This window comes from Populus euphratica, unplaced genomic scaffold (assembly GCF_000495115.2).
Source record: "Populus euphratica unplaced genomic scaffold, PopEup_1.0 scaffold75.1, whole genome shotgun sequence".
Taxonomy (NCBI): domain Eukaryota; kingdom Viridiplantae; phylum Streptophyta; class Magnoliopsida; order Malpighiales; family Salicaceae; genus Populus; species Populus euphratica.
The window spans coordinates 376746-396857 of NW_011499866.1; the positions used below are offsets into that span (position 1 = coordinate 376746).

Genomic DNA, 20112 nt, shown 5'->3' on the forward strand with positions numbered 1-20112 from the left:
TCTGGGTTTTGAAATATAAAAATGAAGTAAATGTTCTTTGTTCCTGTTTTTGTCTCTCGCTGCTAATCAAAGCTAACAAAAGAAGCAACATGCCTATCCTCTCATCTTGTAACCTCTTCTCCTTTTACCCACATTCCCTAGCATTAGTTATTGAGTCGGAACCATAGCTTTGAAACTCAGCCTGGGCTGAGAATTGGATTGGACCAGATTAGTGGAAAAATGATGTTGTTTTAGTGTCTTTTTTGTTTTTTTTTTTAAAAGCCTAAAACAATTTTTTCTAATGCTTATATATATATATATATATATATATATATGATCCAGGCTTTGATTAGCCCAGGAGGAAATTACCAGTGAATGGCTCATGCTATAAGCAGCATGTAATTAGTGACAACAAGGGACCCATGAAATAATAAGTCCTTGATAACCCATTTGAAAAAATCCAGTTGAAAAGGTATAGGAATTATTTATTATTTTTTAAAATATTTTTATTTAAAAATATATTAAAATAATATTTTTTATTTTTTAAAATTTATTTTTAATATATACAAACAATTAAAAAAATTTCAAAGCAGAATTGGTTTATCTTTCTATTTGGTCCTCAAATAAAATTCTGAATTTGGTCATTATGACAAACATACTCATTAATGGCCACTGGAATTGAATTAAATCCCTTTTACCCTGCTTTTATCACCAGCCTGCCTGTTTTCACAGCCTAAACCGTTTCCCTTTTGACTTTTCATATCCCTTCCGAGCTCATAAAAAAGACTTTTGGAGGGAAAAAAATCACATAAAAAAAAAGTCTCACTTTCTTTAATAATCCTTATTAACATATAATCACCATCCATTTGAGCTGAGAATAAACAATGATGATATCTATGTGATTTGCATTGCCCCATTAAAAAAAAAAAAAAACATATTTTTAAGTTGTATAGTAAACAAAAATCGCAAATAAGACGAAACAAGGGACAGCAAAGATTTGCAGGGCTTTTGTCTTTGGTCTTGTTGGCTATCCAACATCGGTCAAGCTTAGTGACAACAAAGCCTGCCATCATAAAGTTTCTTTCATATCTGGTAAGCTTCTAATGAAATCTGAACTCATTTTCTAGTATGGTGGGGGTACTGTTTGAAAGGGTACTTAATGTATTTAATGAAAGAGTTAACGTTTAGTTAAGTATTCATTCTAGAGACTGAAAGGATGTTCTTCTGGCTCATTGGTTTTTGGTTCTTTCCACAGAAAGATAATGCCTTTACTTTAGTGGGGCTAGTTTGATATCCGTGTAGATTGTCTTTCAGATTCTGTGTACTAGGTTCAAAAAGGTTTAGTTTTTCGAGTTGGTTGTAGCTGTTTTTTGGGTTATATAAGGGTTTGTTAACTCTCTGAAAGTTGCATATAGGGCTTGATTTTTTGGAGTGTTTCAGCTTGATACAGTTGGATCAGGTACTGTTCATGGTCTCTTTTCCTGGTTTTCGTATCTGGGTTCTGTGCTATATGATGTTTTCTTTCAGGTTTTGGCATCTGGGTGCTTGTTGTTAGGGTTTTGGCATCTGGGTATTTTTAAGATTTAAGGATTTCTGGGTCTTTGTTTGCTGTTGTGTGGAGTTTTTTGGATTCTCGAAGTTGAAATTTATGTCCAAAGTTTGTCTCTCTCCCTTATTCCCTTGAAAGAGCTAGTGTGGGTATGGGTTTTTAATGTCTCTCTTGCACTCTGGTGGTAAGTTTGTACTAAATCCTCACTTAGTATGCGTTTGGTTGCTTGAGATTTGCTGCATTGTGAAATCTCACATATTAAAGTTAGGGTCATTTCTTCTTGTTTACTTGCATCTTGTGCTTCGAATTTGATTGTCGAAATGATTGTCCTCTTATTTTCTCATGTGGAAAAAATCAAGGTCTGAAAAGTTCTTAGGCTATGGCCGGCCTTGAATTTGTGTGAAATGAGAAGCTGTTTTCCTTATGAAATGGGAAGCTATTTTCCTTATAAAACTGGACCTATGAGGATGGCCTCGCATCTCTTTGCTTACCTGTGGTTTTATCTGTTTATATTGCTGTTGTCTTTTTTTTTTTTTATCTTGTTTGTAAATTTTTTAGCCCAGCTCTAATTTTAGTAGATTTGTCCACCTGGTTCTATGCCTTTTCTCTTGGCTGAGAATTGAAGAAAGCAATCTGAATTGCTGTGCACATGACATTTCTTTGATGTTTCAATTTGTGAATTTCAGAAGTCCAACATGTTTGGCTATTGTTTTTCATTTGGAGAACGAAATGGCAATTGTTACTTGGTAGGTAACATATAGTTGTGATTTTCTTGGTTTGAAATGAACTTTAATTGGAGTTTTAGGCATCTGGTGAAGTATCAATTTTTCTCTGCTTAAGAGGAGTTGCTATGAATTTGATTGTAGGGTCTTTTGAATGGGCAGAGAAGGTAGGTACATTCTCAGATGGTGAGAACTCAATAATTTTCTGATCTATATGAATATATGGACATGAATTCCAAGTAATCATTTCTGTATGGGTTTTATTTACCACCTCCCTTCCCCTTTGCACATAAACAGTTTTGATTTTCGTATTTGCCTGTGCAACCTATTTTGCTGTGCTTCTTTGTTCTTTCAAACTTTTTAGGTGAGCTGGTTTGCTTGTTATATACCTGACATGTTATCTAGTCCTGGAGGCAATTGATTTACGATTTCTGGGTATCTCCGTGTTTGGAATTTCGGAGTTTCTTTCCTTGTATTGCCAGCTTCAGCTAAACCGTGCTTTCTGGCCATTGGTTTCTTATAACATTTTGCATGTGTTTGCTGAACCTTTTGGCAGTTTAAGGCTAAGAGATAAAAGACAAGAGTATAATTTGTATTGAAGTTTCTTGGATCGGATGGTGCCTGGAGGACTTCTTTTGCTTATTTTTACCACTCTCCACTATGCATCAGGTAACTTGGTAAACTTGTTCTGGATCTTTTGCTACTGTCCTTATAAAGGGCAAAGTCAGGATTAGATAAGGAGCTCAATCTGCTTTAGAAATGTTGAGCCCTTACCATGAGGCCTCGGACTTGTAGGAATTAAAATGTGAAAACCATGTAGTGTTATTTAGCTTCTTGGAAGATTTTATCATAATATGTGCTATTTCACTTGATAGTCCTTAGGGCTTGTGGTTTACGTATTATACGAGCAATAAAAGTGCAAAAGTGCACTCAGAGCTTTTCAAACATGTTGTGCCCTTAAAGGATTTATCTATTTTTTCATCATCTTGAACTTGAGCAATGCTCGCGAGGACCTGAAAATTTTCATTTTCAAAAAGAAAATGTGGGTGAGATAATTCATGTTTCTAGAATAGGATTGCCCAACTCACCGTTTGTTGCTGAAATCACAATCTTGAATTTGCAGGTGCATTTGTAGGAATAAATATTGGAACCGATGTTTCAAACATGCCGTCGGCTCCAGATGTGGTTGCCATGCTGAAAGCCAATCAGATTACTCATGTACGCCTCTATGATGCTGATGCCCACATGTTGAAAGCCCTTGCAGACAGTGGGATAGAAGTGATGGTTGGTGTTACAAATGAGGAAATCTTAGGAATTGGGGAATCTGCATCAAAAGCAGCAGCATGGATTAATCAAAATGTTGCAGCTTACTTGCCTTCAACCAACATTACAGCCATTGCAGTTGGCAGTGAGGTTCTTACCACAATCCCTAATGTTGTCCCTGTTTTGGTTCCTGCCATGAACTACCTCCACAAAGCCCTTGTTGCTTCAAATCTAAATTTTCAAGTCAAAGTTTCAACCCCTCAAGCCATGGACGTAATCCCCAAGCCTTTCCCGCCCTCAACTGCCACCTTTAATTCATCATGGAACTCTACAATTTATCAGATTCTTCAGTTCTTGAAAAACACTAACTCATATTACATGTTAAATGCATATCCATATTTTGGATACACATCTGGAAATGGCATTTTCCCTCTTGATTATGCTCTTTTCCGATCACTTCCTCCAGTGAAACAGATTGTTGACCCCAACACTCTTTCTCACTATGACAGCATGTTTGACGCCATGGTGGATGCTACCTATTATTCTATAGATGCTCTGAATATGTCTGGAATCCCAATTGTAGTTACAGAAACTGGGTGGCCTTGGCTTGGCGGAGCCAATGAACCTGATGCCACTGCAGATAATGCCGAGACCTTCAATAATAATATGATTCAGCGAGTTCAAAATGATTCAGGACCACCTAGTCAGCCAAAATTTCCCATCAATACATACATTTATGAGATGTTCAATGAAGACAAGAGGCCTGGGCCTGTGTCTGAGAAAAACTGGGGCTTGTTTTTCACCAATGGCAGCTCTGTTTATACTTTTAGTTTGAGTACTTCCAATCGAATTACTGGAAATAGTTCTGATTTCTGTGTTGCCAAACCAAATGCGGATCCCGGTAAGTTGCAAGTAGGACTGAACTGGGCTTGTGGGCAGGGAGGGGCCAACTGCAGTGCTATTCAAGAAGGGCAACCATGCTATCTTCCTAATACTTACCAGAACCATGCATCTTATGCTTACAATGATTATTATCAAAAAATGCATCTGGCTGGTGCAACATGTGATTTTGATGGTACTGCTACAACAACCACAGCTAATCCCAGTAAGTCCATCTATCCTTTTCTCATTATTTTTTTAATCTTATTTTTCTGGTCTGCTAGTTCCATGCTAGGAACTGCTGGGTTTTCCACGACAGGGAATTTCATTTAGCTCATGCTAATTGATTGTTTTGGCATATTTAAATCAATGGTTCTAGAGCAGTCGCATCTCAAGTCTTGGAAGATAGAAGCATAGTGGGATTTTACCATGTGCTTTTTTGATGAAAGATAGGGTTTATGCATTAAATGCTACTTTACATGATGTCGATGGCTATGCCTTGTATTCACTCAGTACATGTTCTGAGAATCATGTTAATTGAAACACCATAAATAGCTGGAAATGAACTCATGAAGCAAGGAAGTCCAAGCTAATAGTCTCTGAAAATGCCAATAATTAGTGGTGAGTTCTGTTCCTGATAAAACCAGATTTTGGTCCCGCCAAAGAGGCTTTTCACATTGCTTTCACTTTGCACCTTGTCCTTTGTCTGATTTTCCCATCAAGAAGGGAGGAAAGTGATGAAAGACATTGCTGTTGTAGATCGAGAATTTTTATTGCTTTTGTTCCATAATCATTCTTATATGGTTTGTTCTTGCAGGTTATGGATCCTGTAAATTTACTGGGAGGTAAGAATCTAATCTGCTTGTAGTTAATCCATTCTGCTCTAAAATCTCTTTTAGCAATTCACTTGATTTTGGTGTCTTCTAAAGTTGTGAATATCTTGAAACAGTTCAACTACCACTCCGAGCTCAACTGGAGGATTCACACCATCTGTAGCACCTGGACCTGTGTCTCCCCAAGGAGGGAGCGGGACTACAAACCTGCAAGTTTTGAGAATTCAATTTGTAATATCATCTATGTTTCTACTTCTAGTCTTGCTTTGACCCAAAGGTACATTCAGTTTTGCATCTTGTTAGGTGATTTGACTAGTGCTGAAGATGATTACCTCATCGAAAATTATTAAGATGCGTGATGTACACCGATTAAAGAATATATAGGAATGTTCATGTGTTAAATCATTTGGTTCCATTAATTTTGTTTCAGTTCAAGTCATCTTGTTTGTTTTCTAGTTTCCTTCCCCAGCTTCCCCTCCCTTTACTCCCCCCTCACCTCTGCCCTTTATGCTGCTGCATGTGCTCTAGGGTTCTGAAGAATGTGCAACATTCAAGCAACTAGACCCTTCATTTTTCTGCACAATGGGATTATTTAGACTTTCATCCTGTTACAAGTTTTAGAGAGACGGTCTCTTCATGTTGGCGCCATTCTTGAAACAGATGGCTAAAAGCCTTTTGGGAATGGAATGCCATCTGTCTATGCTAGGATTCATAAGCTGGCTTGCCAATGTCATGGAAACTCGACCTCCAGTTAACTTGAGACATCAGCAGGAAGTGGGTTTGCTCACATGTCATCATTTTGAATCCGAAGGAAAATTTGGAGAAAGAAACTTATCATTAATGCTCTAATATGGATGTTCATGCTTGTTTTAAGATTAAATTAAGGAGGAACCACACTTCTCTTTTGCAGTCGCGTTGTAGAATAGAAGCTAATCCTAGCAAGGCAATTGTGATCCCTGTGACTGGAGATGATGGAGGGCCTCAATTAAGAAATTGGAGATCACACATGGATAGATTTTTTATCTGGAGTCAATCACCTATCAAGGGAATGTTTGCACTACAGTATCTGTAATAGATGGTTTATCTCCAATAACCAATTCTTAGAACATGACTTGACGAACTGATTTAGATCCAGCCCGAGTCTTAGATCAAGTCATGTTTCAAATCAGACCAGTCTTGCAATTGAGTCAGGAAACCTAGTCAATATGATAGGTCAATCCATTACCTGGTGAGGTAAACCCCGGTGAAACCTGTCAATTCTTTTTTTTCAAAACAATTTATCAATCCGACAGGTCAATTCATTATATATCTAGTGTCTTAAACCTTGATAAAACCAGTCAATTTTTTTTTTGTCAAATCGACATTGTTTTAGGTTTTTTCTTTTAAAAAAAACTGTCCAAAAAGATGTTATTTCAGATAAAAAAATTTTTTTAAAAAAAACTCTTTAACTTAATTTGATGACTCTTAGGTTGATCCGCCCAACCAGGTCATGGGACTGGCATTTGACCATGCCAATAACAACTTTCACACCTTGTGTAATATTCAATCCATGGATGCAAATTGTGACAGGATTCATTCTGTGACAGGCCAAACTATGCTCCGTTTGTTTTTGTGGTGCGGTGTGGATGTGGTTTTGTTTGATTTTTATTGCTCAACTTACCTTCGAGAAAAGCAATAATTTACAGTATTTTTTAAACCACAACCACAAAAATTATGGCAATATAACACACACTACGTTGTTAAAATACCAGCTTTGGATAAAAGCATTGAATATCAGACAGCACTACCTAATTCATTTGCAGCAGAAACTTTTTCATGCCCTAGCCAACCATTGCCTTATCATTCTTTTCAGGACTCAGGAGTTACTGTTTTGGGTACAGTTCCAAGCACAGTTAAAGCTTGGAAGAGTACCAGCTGTATGGAAGGCTTGGAGTGAAAAAAATTAAGGTAATTTTCTCCATTAACTTCAAGAAGGATTCTTTTGCCTCATCAATTTCCTTTACTTTCAGGTTCTTCACTGCTACATCCAGTTGCTTTCTGATAACAATTTTTGATCTCTTCATGTGCTCCAAAACTTGATGCCTGGAAGGAAAAAAAATCTTCAGGGAATGTGGCGCTCTCATTTGTCCCGTTAACACAAGTTACATGGTAATATTTGCCCACAAGCTGCCCCATTGTTATAAATTGCCCCGCTTGCTGCTGCAATCATCACCCCTTGATCTTCAAATCCATAGCAAGCAGAAGCTGTTAACACCGCTAAAAAAAATTCTTAGGAACGTATGGAGGTGTGCAGCAGGCTGCAGTCCCAGAATCTTGAGCTGATGCCAATGAACGGAAACTACCAAACTACCCAGCAGCACTCCTCACAGTACACCTCAGCCCATTACGCCAAGTTGGGTTTTAAAACAGTATAGCTTATGTATTAATATATATCGAGCTGAGTTAGAGAGGTTAATCCAAGTTCAATTATGTTTTAAAATAGTATAGTTTATGCATAAATATATACATATATTTTAAATGTTTGATATGTAAAATTATTAATTAATTTAGTTTAATCATCTAAATGATACCTTAGATGTTGTTACAAATGAACTACATGCTTCAAACCCATCTACATCAAGAACAAAGAAACCAAGAAAATCAACTTCATCAATAAATGCTATAAGACAGCCAACGAGTCAAATTAATGTAGAAGAAGTAGAACATCAAGTTAAGATGATTATCCATTAATAAAATAGGAAACCACAGGTGTAGTTTATGCACAGTGAAGTATTAGCATGTTTAATTTTATGTTTTAAAAATATTTTAAAAAATAAATAAATTTTATTTTACTTTTTCTTTTCTCCAAATTAATTTTGCTTTGGTGTTTTTATATTAGTTTGATATATTGATGTAAAAAATAATTTTTTAAAAATAAAAAATTATTATTTTAATATATTTAAAAAATATTTTAAAAAACAACCGTTATATACCACACATCTAAATACTCTTAAAAAAAAATACAAAAACACTTGTGACCATTCAAAACAAAAACAATAAAAAACCATGTTGTATAAATAGAAATTAACAAAACATAAAAATAAAAATAAATACATCTTTAAAATAGTTTTAGAAAGAATTTATTCTTTCATCACAAAAAAAAAATCATATATTTTTAATTCTAAAACAATAACCCAACATTAAGTAAGCTATTTGTTTGTGGAAGGATAGACTGAATTTGTAGGGTCCAAGAGCCTGCTTTTTCGACAGGCTTTGAAGCTTGGTCTCTTGCATAGGTTTTAAAACATGATGTTTGACACTTGCTTATTCAAGAATCTGAACTCAATATTCCAAGCAATATTCAAATTAATTAACAGTGTAACAAGATTGAAGAAGCTAATCATACTATTTGCTATGCACACTAGAAGACGTTAACCTAAATTCAACCAAGAGGGTAAAAAGTTGTGGATCTCTTTGCTTGATAGGGTTACACTCTTCCAAATAATTTTCTTTTAGGGTTTGACAAGTGTTCGGCTGAAATCTAGAGAGAAGAGAAAGAGAAGGGAGATAAGAGGAGAAGAGCCTCCATGAGGAAGATCTGCCACTATTTATAATCAAGCTATCAACCTTACTTGGTCAAGATTCGCAATGATATTATAACGTGGTGTGGCTCACTCAAAATACTTTTTTACCTCAAAACTGCAGAAAAAACTTGAAGTTAGAACTGTATCCATAAAAATTATCGCATTGTGGAACACGAAGCGATTGAAAAGAGAGCTGCATGCTTCGTGCCCTTTGGGTCAATGCTAATCTCTTCTCCAGTGCTAATGAGTGCCCCCACCTCAAGAATTAGGCAGCTCCCAAGTATAGCTGAAAAGCATTAATTACAGGTGTAAAATAAACTTGGAACAAGTGGCCACGATAAAGGAAGATCATTCACAGATGACACGTTTCATTAAAATCTGAATATTTTCTTTTTAGAAATAAGATTTCTAAAGAAAAACAGTTTTTCTTAATCTTTTCAGTCAAATATGATAATTAATCACAGATTTTTCAAACCCATTTCCGACGAAACGTCCACGATTAAAGGTATTAAGCATTAATTTACGGCAAGACTAATATATTCAAAGAGAATCCGACTACTGAGATAGTGTTCAGTAGCGTGGTAGTAATTTCAACTGTAAAAACAATAACCAGCACTTAAGTTATGCATTTGCATAGTAGTATGACGCTGATGAATGATTAGAAATTGAAGATCTTTTGAAGTATGGAAGGATATTGTAGCCACTTGCTACAAGGTAGGACTTTGGAGTCCAAAAGCTCACCTTCAATATTTTCCACGAAAAAGGATGCATAATGGTATATATTTTGGGATAGGATAGGAGCTGTCAAAACATGATGTCGACTAAAGAACCATGGTTGAGCAGACAAACTCATAGAATGTGATCATTCATTCACAAGAAAACATTGCTGCCACATGGAGTCCATAATATATGCGATCGATATGCACAACTTTGTTTGAGCTTATAGATATCCACAAAGCTTTTCCTTGAAATTAAACTGCCTTGCTTCACATGCATTGGTACTATGAGATTCAAAGTTATTAAATTCGGCTAGACTTATGATATCGTTCATTATTTAGGTAAATTTTTTGAATTTTTTATAAATTAAAATAAATTTTATAGTTATTAGGATCACTTATTTTGAATTCTTTTTTAAATCAAAATAAATTTTGATCGAGTTAATTCTTATCTAATTATTTTTATTTTTAAATTCAATTTAAGGTATATCCTTAATCAAAATACCATAATTAATCAGGTTTAATAACACCAAGATATATAATATAAAAAAATATCAATAATTTTATAATTAATTACTAAAATATATACGATGACTAGTGGGTTGATGCCATAATTTTCATTTTTTCATCTATAACTTTATTGTGAGAAGGCTTCTATAGCATTATTGTTATCTTTCCTTCATTTTCATCCAAAATTTTTTTATCTATATTTCTAATTTGATTGACAAATCAATTTAGCCCAATAAAAAAAGTTTGCACTCCATAATTTTCCTCAGATTCTCACCCATCCTTTCAATGAAATACCCAAATCTCTAATTAATTTGTTGGCTAAATAATTTGAAGAATGCTTTGATTGTTCATCTTCAAGACCATTCTTTAACCCTCTCCCATGCATGGACATTAATTTGCCCATACATGGCTGGACTGCATGCTACATGGTATCTGAATTGTCCATTCATCTCCCTTCGTATAGGACATGAGTGAGTTGTCAAAACACTATTGTTAGGTGGAGAAAGGAGGAAGAAAGGATAAGAAAGACAGCAACGAAAAGACAAAAGGAAGATGAACAGACGAGACAGGATAACCTCTTCAGCCGAAACTCCAGAATAAATCAAAGCATCTCTTCATGTCAACCTCTTCTCACATGATTAACACTCATCTAGAAGCAAGTAACATGCTCTAAAGGGTTAAAACAAATTAACAAACAAAACAGAAGCTTTGGAACCTTTGCCTTTTTATCACCATAGTTGTAAATTTAGACTCTGAATAAAGTTTTTTTTTTATATATTTTAAAAATATTTTTTATTTGTTTTAAATTAATATATTTTTAATACTTTTAAATTATTTTGATGTGTTAATATCAAAACTAAATTTTTTAAAATAAAAATATTATTTTGATGTATTTATAAACTAAAAATATTTTGAAAAATAATAATTATTATATTTTCAAGCAACCCTAATCACCAAGCCACAAGGAGGAAAAGTTAACCCTCAAATTCTTATTAAAAAATTAAAATAAAGTTGTTTTTTTATAAAAATAAAAACCTAATAAATTAAAAATTAAAAATTAGGTTTTGATGAAATTAAATCTGAGGTGACTAAGTTAACCATGTCATTTGATATACTAAATAAAAACCAATGATATTATTTGCTATTTCATTTGGTTCCATTTCATCCTAAAAATATCAAGCAGAAGAAAGTTAAGCATAAGGGGAAAAGAAGTTGCCCCATGATCGATGAAAAAGAAAATAAATTATTATTATTGTTATTATTATTTTAACTAAGAGAAGCCATATATCGAAGGTCAACGTTGTTCTTCTACTTCTGTAATGCAACAAAATTAATCCATATACTATCAAGCTGTGAATTAATTTTTTATATTATAAATTATTGGCTATACTAAATAGTAGCCAGATAAGCAATATATATCTTAATTATTTTATATATTTTTTAAAATTTTAAAACAAATTAAATAGAAGGTATAAAACCAATCTACAAGGCGTGGACAATTCTATGTAGCTAATTCATTCTGCTTCACTGATCTTCCAAGTTTATGACTAGAGGTATCCACAGTAAGGCACTAAATATTAAGAGTCAAGAGAATTATAGGTGCGAATTAAACTTAAAACAAATAGAAAAATGAAAAAAAAAATATCAAAGTCATTTTGATTTTCAACCCAAATTAAGAAGATTTTAGATATAATAAAAAATGAATTTTATAAATTCCTTGAGAAGAAAAAACTTTTATCCAAAAACAAAAAAAAACAGGTTCTCTACCTGATTGTGTTTTATTTATTAAAATTAACTTGTAATAAAAGTTGATACATATATAAAATTTATTAAATAAAATAGATAGAAAAAAATATTATGTAAGGCTGTATATATTAAAAATATAATAAAAAAATATTCAATCTAAATAAAATATAAAAAATTTACAAATGAATCATGCTAACATTTTAAAAAACTAAAAATACTCAATTAAAAATAATAATTAATATTTAAAAAATTATAAAAAACCAAAAACAAAATAAGAGAGAAGAGGAATCAATTAAAGCATAAATTTAAAAATCATTTTAAAAAAATAAATATAAAAAAAGGAATTAATAAAAAAATGAGTATTTAAGGTGAAAAAAAGGAAAGAAAGAAAAGAACCAAAATGAGAACAAAAAAAGGAAAAAAAAGAAAGAAAGAATACACTATTAACTTGGATTAAAGACTGAAATAAAAAATAAAAAATCATAAGAATAAGAATTAAATTGAAAACACTAATATATGATAAAAAAAATTAAGCATGTAATTTTTTTTTATTTTACATAAAAACATCATAGATGTAAATTGAAACGCTTATGCATTTATCTACTTAAATAAAATACAAACCATTATGTAGATAAAGGATAAAAAAAATTATTGATGATAAAAAAAATATAATTGAAAAAATTGAGAAACAAGTATAAATGAAAATATTTAATATTGCAATATGAGTTATTTACTTAATTGTGTCCAATGAATTTGTTTATTAAAATTAATTTATAATAGAAATTGACACGTGCATAAAACTTATTGATTAAATTATAGGAAAAAAAATATTTTGCAAGGCTATACATACTAAAAATACTATAAAAAATAAATATTTAATCTATATATAATGTGTAAAAAAATTACAGATGAATTACACTAGCCTCCTAAAAAATTAAATACACCAAATATAATTAAAAAATAATCATTGTTTTAAAAAAAGCTGAAAAGCCAAAAAAAATTCACGAAAAAAGGCATTAACTAAAACATAAATAAAAAAATTATTTTTAAAAAAATATAAAAAAGCATTAATGAAAAATTCAAAATTAAAAAAAAAATCTAGTGATGCTACACATGGTAAACTAGGGCAAGCACCTTGCCCATCAAGAAAAGCCTACACATTGCAAGTAAGGTTCTAACCCAGCGGTGGGAGGGGCTTGTCCCCTTTCTCTGCACCTGGGTTCGAGTCTTACTGTGCATACTTGTCACCCTTGCGGTGCCTTACCTGCTCACTGGGCTTGCAAGATGTTCAGTGGGCCGTGTGAATTAGTCGTGATGCGCGTAAGACGGCCCGGACACCCCACGTAAATAAAAAAAAAAAGCCTACACATGGGCTTGACTCACGCGTACAAGTTTCTTTGTTTTCTTAATTTAATAGGGTAAGTGATATATTATCTGATCTAATTGTAAAAAAAAAAAAGAAAAAACACATTATTCACCTTAACAAACGATGTGTTATGTGGAACTCTTAGAACTCGGTGTCAGAAAAATGGTGTTTATGATTTTTTTACGCAAAAAGCTATTATGAATCAATTCTTAACTTAAAAAACTATGGAACATCCTAGGAGTATTCTTAAATTAATTTATATCCTTCAAAAGCATAAAAACCCATCCCAAAATCAAACATTTTTTTGAGTTTAAATATGTTTTTCTAGTTATTTTTCAAGGAAAAAAAAATTACTTAATCTTAACCATTTTATTATCTAAAACTATTTAACATAAAAATTATTTTAATAGCTGATATCATGCCATCAATAATTTTTCCTCTTTAAGTCGAAATCCTGCAGTCTCTCTCGCTACTTTATGCTACTCTATTAAAAAGGACTGAAGCATGAGGGGAATGTAGTTTGGTATCCAAATTTATTTTTAAAAAGCTATAGGAGCAGATTACTTGATAGCTTAAAAAAACTAGGGAGACTTTTCAAAAAAATCTCAAAGTCATCACCTATATTACTTGTATTTTCATTTCAATTCCTTTTCTTTTAATTCAACAATTTTTTAAAATATATTATTATAATCTATAGTATTGTAAAATGATGGATAATAAAAATTAATATGATATTTTACCGACAAACTTTATTTATTTTTAATTAACTGCTTCTCTCAAGCTAGCCATGAATTGATTTATAATCATCATACTCTTAATTAATATTTATGCACTTAGAAAAAATACAAAGCACGCACAAGTGAATGTACATATATAGCACATCCACTAGTTTCTAGAAAGGATAAAAATTTGAAAATTAATTAGTGAAGATAATGGCAAGCATATAAATCGATAATTAGAGGACGGATGGTGATTGATAGTGGCAATTTCAACTAAATTTTTGAAAATTATTGGTGGGGAAAAAAATGAAAAAAGTATTTATTTATTTATTTTTAGTCAACTAAGATAATTAATAATAATTGTATAGATAACACATGGTCCCTTTCATAGTCACCAAACATCCATAGTCATCCTCTTGGAAAGCTCCAAATATATATACGTAAAAAAAAACATCCACTTGCCCCGCCACGTGACAACCAGACATCAAACATGATTAATCTGATCACATCATGGACGTCCACGTGCAATGCATACCATATTTCTCATAATCACATCCATGTCACAGCCAAATTGCACCACGTAATCAGTCACCTCCATCTTATCCATAGGTTTCAGCAATTAGTGATAATAAAAAATCATGTTAAAATAAAAACTCACCATTTATGATTTTCTTCTTGAATTACCATTTTACCATTTTAATTTATTTTGATTATCTTAGTTGACTACAATAAATAAATAAATATTTTTTTTCAATTCAAATATAAAAATTATGCTCAACTCTTTTAAAAGTTATTTTTATAAATTATAGATATTAAATATACTCTAATCATAAAATAAAATAAAAAAATTATCTCATTATTACTAACTTAGTTGAATTGTGAATCATATTTAGGGATGAAAAATTTATATAACATATGCCACTAATATCATTCTCAATGGAATTTGATTCAAGAATTTAAAATAAATAAATTTAAATATGATTTGATTAAAATTAAATACCGAGAAATGAGTAGTTTATCCAACTCATCATCTAAATTGACTTCTATTTAGTCTTTTAATCTATTTTTTATTTTATAAATTTAAAATTATATTTATCAATATATATATATATATATGAATTTAAAATTTATTTTATGATTTCAAAATAAAAAACTTTTATTCTTAAGAATCAATTTAAAAAATAATTTGGATAAATAAAGAAAATCTTACACCTTACTCAAATAAATAAAAAAAATATTTGAATAATATATTTAGATATTCTGGATAAAAAACAAAATTTAACTTTGACTTGTACATAAATCTATCTATCATAAATATCCAACATAAAAGGAAAAAACAATTTATAGAAGAATATAAATTTATTTATCAAAAATTAAAAAAATTGAAAAGTTATATATAGAGAGAAACAAAAATAAATGAAAAATATTTTAGATATTAGTTTTTAGGTCTGCCACGTGTCAAGATTTAAAAGGAGCAACTGTTTCTGTTATTTAACGATCGTCTGTCTAATAAATAGACAGCTGATGAGGTCCGGAAAACAAAAGAACTACGCACAAAGAGAGAAAGCTATACTTCAAGAGCTTCAAATACTTTCTGTAAATGGAAACTACCATGTTCACCGAGTTGATCCCGAATTTGCCTCAAGAACTCGGTCTTGAGTGCATGACTCGGTTGCCTTACACAGCTCACAGAGTTGCTTCCCAAGTTTGCAAGCAATGGTGTGACTTACTGGAAAGCAAGGATTTTTATTACCACAGGAAGAAACTTGGCTACACCCATAAAGTTGCTTGTCTAGTTCAAGCTGTTCATGGAGCTGATGTTTTACAGGGATCCAAACAAGGTAACTCACCGTGTTTTGGGATCACTGTGTTTGACTCAGCGAGTCAGACATGGGAGAGACTCGACCCCGTGCCCAATTATCCGACCGAGTTGCCCTTGTTTTGTCAATTGGCAAGCTGTGAAGGGAAGCTCGTGGTCATGGGTGGGTGGGACCCGGTGAGTTATGAACAGGTGAGTCATGTTTTTGTGTATGATTTCACAACAAGGAAGTGGAGAGAGGGGAAGGAGATGCCTTCCAAGAGGTCCTTTTTCGCTATTGGGTCGTATTCAGGTCGGGTTTATGTCGTGGGCGGGCATGATGAGAATAAGAATGCATTAAGAACTGGGTGGGTTTATGATTTGAGCAAGGATGAGTGGACTGAGTTAACTCAAATGAATCAAGAGCGAGACGAGTGTGAGGGAGTGGTGATTGGGGATGAGTTTTGGGTGGTTAGTGGATATGGGACCGATAATCAGGGGGCATTTGAGGGAAATGCTGAGGTATATGAATTCGGGTCGGGTCAATGGAGGCAGGTGAAGAAGGCATGGATTCCGGGCCGGTGCCCGAGATCTTGTGTTGGGGGAGGGAAAGATGGGAGATTGATGAGTTGGGCTGACTTGGACCCGATGGTTCGAGCCGGGGTTCGTGGGATCACGTTGGGCTCTCGGGTCATGCTTACCGGGTTGGATAACCAAGGTTCACCCGAAGAGTTCTATTTGATAGAAATGAAAGATGGTCAAAATGGGAAATTGGAGAAGATCATTGTGCCTGATGAGTTCTCAGGGTTTGTCCAATCTGGCTGCTGCGTGGAGATCTAATGGAAAGCTGCCATTGGTGGGCATGCAAGATAAGTATAAAAAAGGGTTATTAATATTGCAGAGCATCGATCAATTTTTGTTCCCTATAACATGCATGAACAATGGGGGAAAGAACAGGGAAAATACAAGCCAGATGTGTCGTGTTCAGAGAGGAGTTGAATTTGGGTACCCAAGTACATACACAGAGTGCACCTCTTTGCACAAATTCAACCCCCTATGCTTTCTTGCTGCAGTGGGTGCTCGTTTGGCAATGCGATGCACTACAATGTAACATATGTTTCCTTGGTAAAAACATTAAAAATGATGTTTTTACTTTGACATACACGCGTTGTCAAATATTGTGACCCAAAAAAAGCTAGTATGATGATGATGTGAATATTAGCTTGTATATTGAATGATATTGCCATGTAATGAACACTTGAGATGAATGGTAATGATGTTGCCATGTAGGCTTGTTTTGGATATGTTTAGCAGTCTTTGTCCTCGGTTTTCATTACTTTTTATCATATAGTTTGTATCCATTTAATATGGGTTATCCATTTCATAATGGAACCCAATTTTCACTCTATAGTGGTGTCTAGAAGAGGTTTCACACGCCCATAGAGCACCATTTCCGAGAGCAGGAGGGCTGAAGCTACGATCGAGGCATGATCTTGTGGTCTCGAAATCTTTTGTGTACAAGACTTATCCAGGAGCATGGTGTGGTGCAGTTCAAACAGAGCTAGCTAATATTCATTATAATTTTACTTTGTTCTCGCTACAAACTCTCTCTCGAAACCTTTATTATAAAATAGCTATAATTTATAGCTTTTTTTTACACCTATTTTTTCGAACTATAACAGCAGAAACTACACGAAAGCTGGTTTAGTCATGTGTATTTTGAATCTTTCTCGGTATGCTTTGAAGCCCAACCAAACAGCAACCATCTTTATATATATATATAAAATTCAACAAGAAGAGGGAACAAGAAAAATCATTTAGATGGTCAGGGCAATTTCTTAAATCTAGGTATCACAAAAGGTAAAAAACGTTGTGCTTAATCACTCTAAATTAAAGAATCTTTCAGAGTTCAGGGGTACCTCTTCTTTTCCTGAGGAGACATCACTCTATACCTTAATTTGTTGGTGCTTTGTAAACTCCCAATGGCCTGCATGCATGGCCGTCTAATCATTGTTGGACACCGAAATTCTAGAAAACTTCATAGTTTTCTCTTTAACAAGACATAGTATTTCACAATATGCCGCGTATATACTCATTCCATCAACTTGCCCTAATCTCTACACTCTATATATAAATATTCTGATGCTTCCTAGCTCTCACCCCTCGTGCAAATATTGTGCTGTGATTAAGCTCTAGCTCAAAAAACTATGGCATCCGTCTTCAAGAATTTCATTGCCTCTTCTGTTATGACATTGTTGTGTTTCAGTTTGTACTTTTATCCATTTGCATTGGCTCAAGATTCAGGAACTGCGACCTTCTACACACCCCCATACGTTCGTAAGAATTTCTTTCATCCCCTAAAAAAATTAATCAAGTATAATAAATTAGCCATGTATTCTTCTTGTTTTCTCTCTCCCTTTCATGATTTAATTTATTTGTAAACTCAGCTTCTAAATGCTATGGATATGAAGATCAAGGAGTGATGATTGCAGCTGCAAGTGAAGGGATTTTTAACAACGGGGAAGCTTGTGGGCGATATTACCAAGTAACTTGTGTTAGCGGGACAAATGAGGGCATTCCATTCCCTTGTTTGGATAATGGGTCAGTTGTTGTGATGATTACAGATCTTTGCCCTCCGGATTCTTGTAGGGGTACCATTGATTTGTCAAAAGAAGCTTTTGCCTCCATTGCTGACCCCAATTCTGGCGTTATAAACATCTCTTACCAACAGTAAGTCTACATTAAGGGCTCGAGAAATTAATTCTTGTTAATTTGTGATATATTTGAATGCTTTAACATGTCTGATATTGTATGTTCAATTACCATGCAGGATTTGAGAGAAGAAGCATGCATTGAAGAAAGAACCAGCACGGATTTTGGTTAATGCATTCTGATACTGATCAAGAAATGAATGGCTACCTGATCGATTGAATGTTGTTTGTTTGTTTTATTTAATCCAATAATTGGACAAGAAATTGTACCAAAAATTACAAATTAAAGAATTTGTTTTTTTTCCCGCTATTTACATACTTTTAGTATTGTTCAGGGGTCAAAATACAACGGAATTTAAGACAAGTGAGCGGGATATTGTTTTGAATCTTTTGAAGAATGCATTAGGCATCAGAAAGATAATTTAGTCCATCGGACCTCGTAAAGAACAAAAAAGAAAAGACAAGGCTACTACATGAACCATGCCAACCTGTTTGCCCTTTGAAGGAAATTGTGAGCATTGCGGTCATGCTCATGCATAACTTCAATGCCTAGATAAGCACGGTTTATAATATCCGCGTTTCGTTGCTAGCAACCTTGGCTTGTTTAGCCTTTTTCGACTACCCGAGGATCTAACGGATAAATGGTATTTCCAAGACATGAAGTACAAAAAGAGTCAATCTGTATAGTATTTGCATGCATGGACAACAAGAATGGCAGAAGGAGCCATAGCAGAGGAAAAACAGAGTAGAGTTGTTAAAGGGAGAGAGCCAGGGCCACATAAATATTGATACCAAACTGTTCATACACATTGCCCTTTGGGCGACTTCGTATCTTTCTGTATCATGTCCTCTTGGACAAAGATGCAAATTGGTACAATGATGTGCTTCTTAAAATGAAGTGAATATTTTTGTTCAGATTCTACAAAAAGTGTAATGGATCTTCTAGCGGGTTCTGTTGCTGTAATTTGAGGAGAATCTATTTTACTAACGTTCAAGGAAGCAAGCAGAAACTATCAAATAACACATTTGATACTTATATTTTTATTTTTATTTTACAAAATTCGTGAAAATTAAGAGTTTGGAGTTATAATGCTTTATAACATAGCATTTTTTCATGAACCATTAGACTAGTCCTTGGAGAAAGAAGAAAAGATTTTCATCTTCTGTTGGACTCATCAGCATCTAGATGTCCTTGAGCACTTCAAAGCACCTGCAGAGCTTGTCAATGCCTTCACATACTTGGCATCTCCAACCTTGAAGCTTTGCTCCTTATTGTAGTTAGGCTTTGCCATACCTCTGCGACCTGTTTGGAAAAATGAAGCTCCATTCGTAAACAGATCCCCTATGGAGTAGAAGTTCCAGGGCTTGCTTTTCCCACTGATCCCATTTCTCCATGTCACCTGTTATTTCAAGTGTCTGGTTATCGTTTTTCTGATCAATATTTAGCCATCCTTTCTCCTAATTTTGTAAGAGGAAGAACAAGCGTTTGACAATTGTTATTATTACCTCCTTCTTTCCTGATGTTGGTGCAATAAAATAGTTGGATTCGCTCTTGATACTAGGACTCATGCTTCCCCCAATTGCATACTGTTCCCATCCTCGATACAGATTGTTGGCTACATGTGCATATCCATGGCGAATCCTGTGTTACATAGTTTTGAATTCTTCTATTAAGATTCACCATTTTACATCATGCAAAAATTATGTTCAAGAAGTGCGTCCATATTGGGGGGGGGGGGGGGGGGGGGGGTTTTTTGT

At 33.7% G+C, this 20112-nt stretch overlaps 4 protein-coding genes across 7 annotated transcripts in view; 3 read left to right on the forward strand and 1 right to left on the reverse strand.

Moving 5' to 3' along the window:
* Positions 1 to 852: 852 nt before the first annotated feature.
* Positions 853 to 5678, forward strand: LOC105126106 (glucan endo-1,3-beta-glucosidase 4-like). Of its 4 annotated transcripts, none has more exons than XM_011026859.1 (6): positions 853 to 1071; positions 1395 to 1438; positions 2807 to 2919; positions 3374 to 4618; positions 5210 to 5237; positions 5342 to 5678. In XM_011026859.1, the coding sequence occupies exons 3-6, from the start codon at positions 2865 to 2867 to the stop codon at positions 5493 to 5495; spliced, it is 1482 nt and encodes a 493-aa protein (XP_011025161.1). In that variant the 5' UTR covers positions 853 to 1071; positions 1395 to 1438; positions 2807 to 2864; the 3' UTR covers positions 5496 to 5678. The 4 variants fall into 4 exon arrangements, with proteins under 4 accessions (XP_011025161.1, XP_011025160.1, XP_011025162.1 ...); XM_011026860.1 differs by lacking the exon at positions 853 to 1071 and adding an exon at positions 2087 to 2203 and having other exon boundaries at positions 1079 to 1438; XM_011026858.1 differs by lacking the exon at positions 1395 to 1438.
* Positions 5679 to 15364: 9686 nt separating this feature from the next.
* On the forward strand, positions 15365 to 16947 carry LOC105126109 (F-box/kelch-repeat protein At2g44130-like). Its single transcript, XM_011026863.1, has one exon. It carries the CDS (start codon positions 15446 to 15448, stop codon positions 16481 to 16483), a length of 1038 nt encoding a protein of 345 aa, XP_011025165.1. The 5' UTR covers positions 15365 to 15445; the 3' UTR covers positions 16484 to 16947.
* An 817-nt stretch (positions 16948 to 17764) lies between these two features.
* On the forward strand, positions 17765 to 18490 carry LOC105126110 (EG45-like domain containing protein). The gene is made up of 3 exons (XM_011026865.1): positions 17765 to 17980; positions 18091 to 18373; positions 18474 to 18490. The coding sequence occupies exons 1-3, from the start codon at positions 17851 to 17853 to the stop codon at positions 18478 to 18480; spliced, it is 420 nt and encodes a 139-aa protein (XP_011025167.1). The 5' UTR covers positions 17765 to 17850; the 3' UTR covers positions 18481 to 18490.
* A 1039-nt stretch (positions 18491 to 19529) lies between these two features.
* Positions 19530 to 20112, reverse strand: part of LOC105126272 (probable pectate lyase 4) — a 1610-nt gene continuing 1027 nt past the window's right edge. The window contains exons 3-4 of the mRNA XM_011027090.1: positions 19861 to 19996; positions 19530 to 19754 (exon numbers count right to left, since the gene is read on the reverse strand). Coding sequence (XP_011025392.1) covers positions 19530 to 19754; positions 19861 to 19996 — 361 coding nt within the window. The remainder of the gene's footprint in view (positions 19755 to 19860; positions 19997 to 20112) is intronic.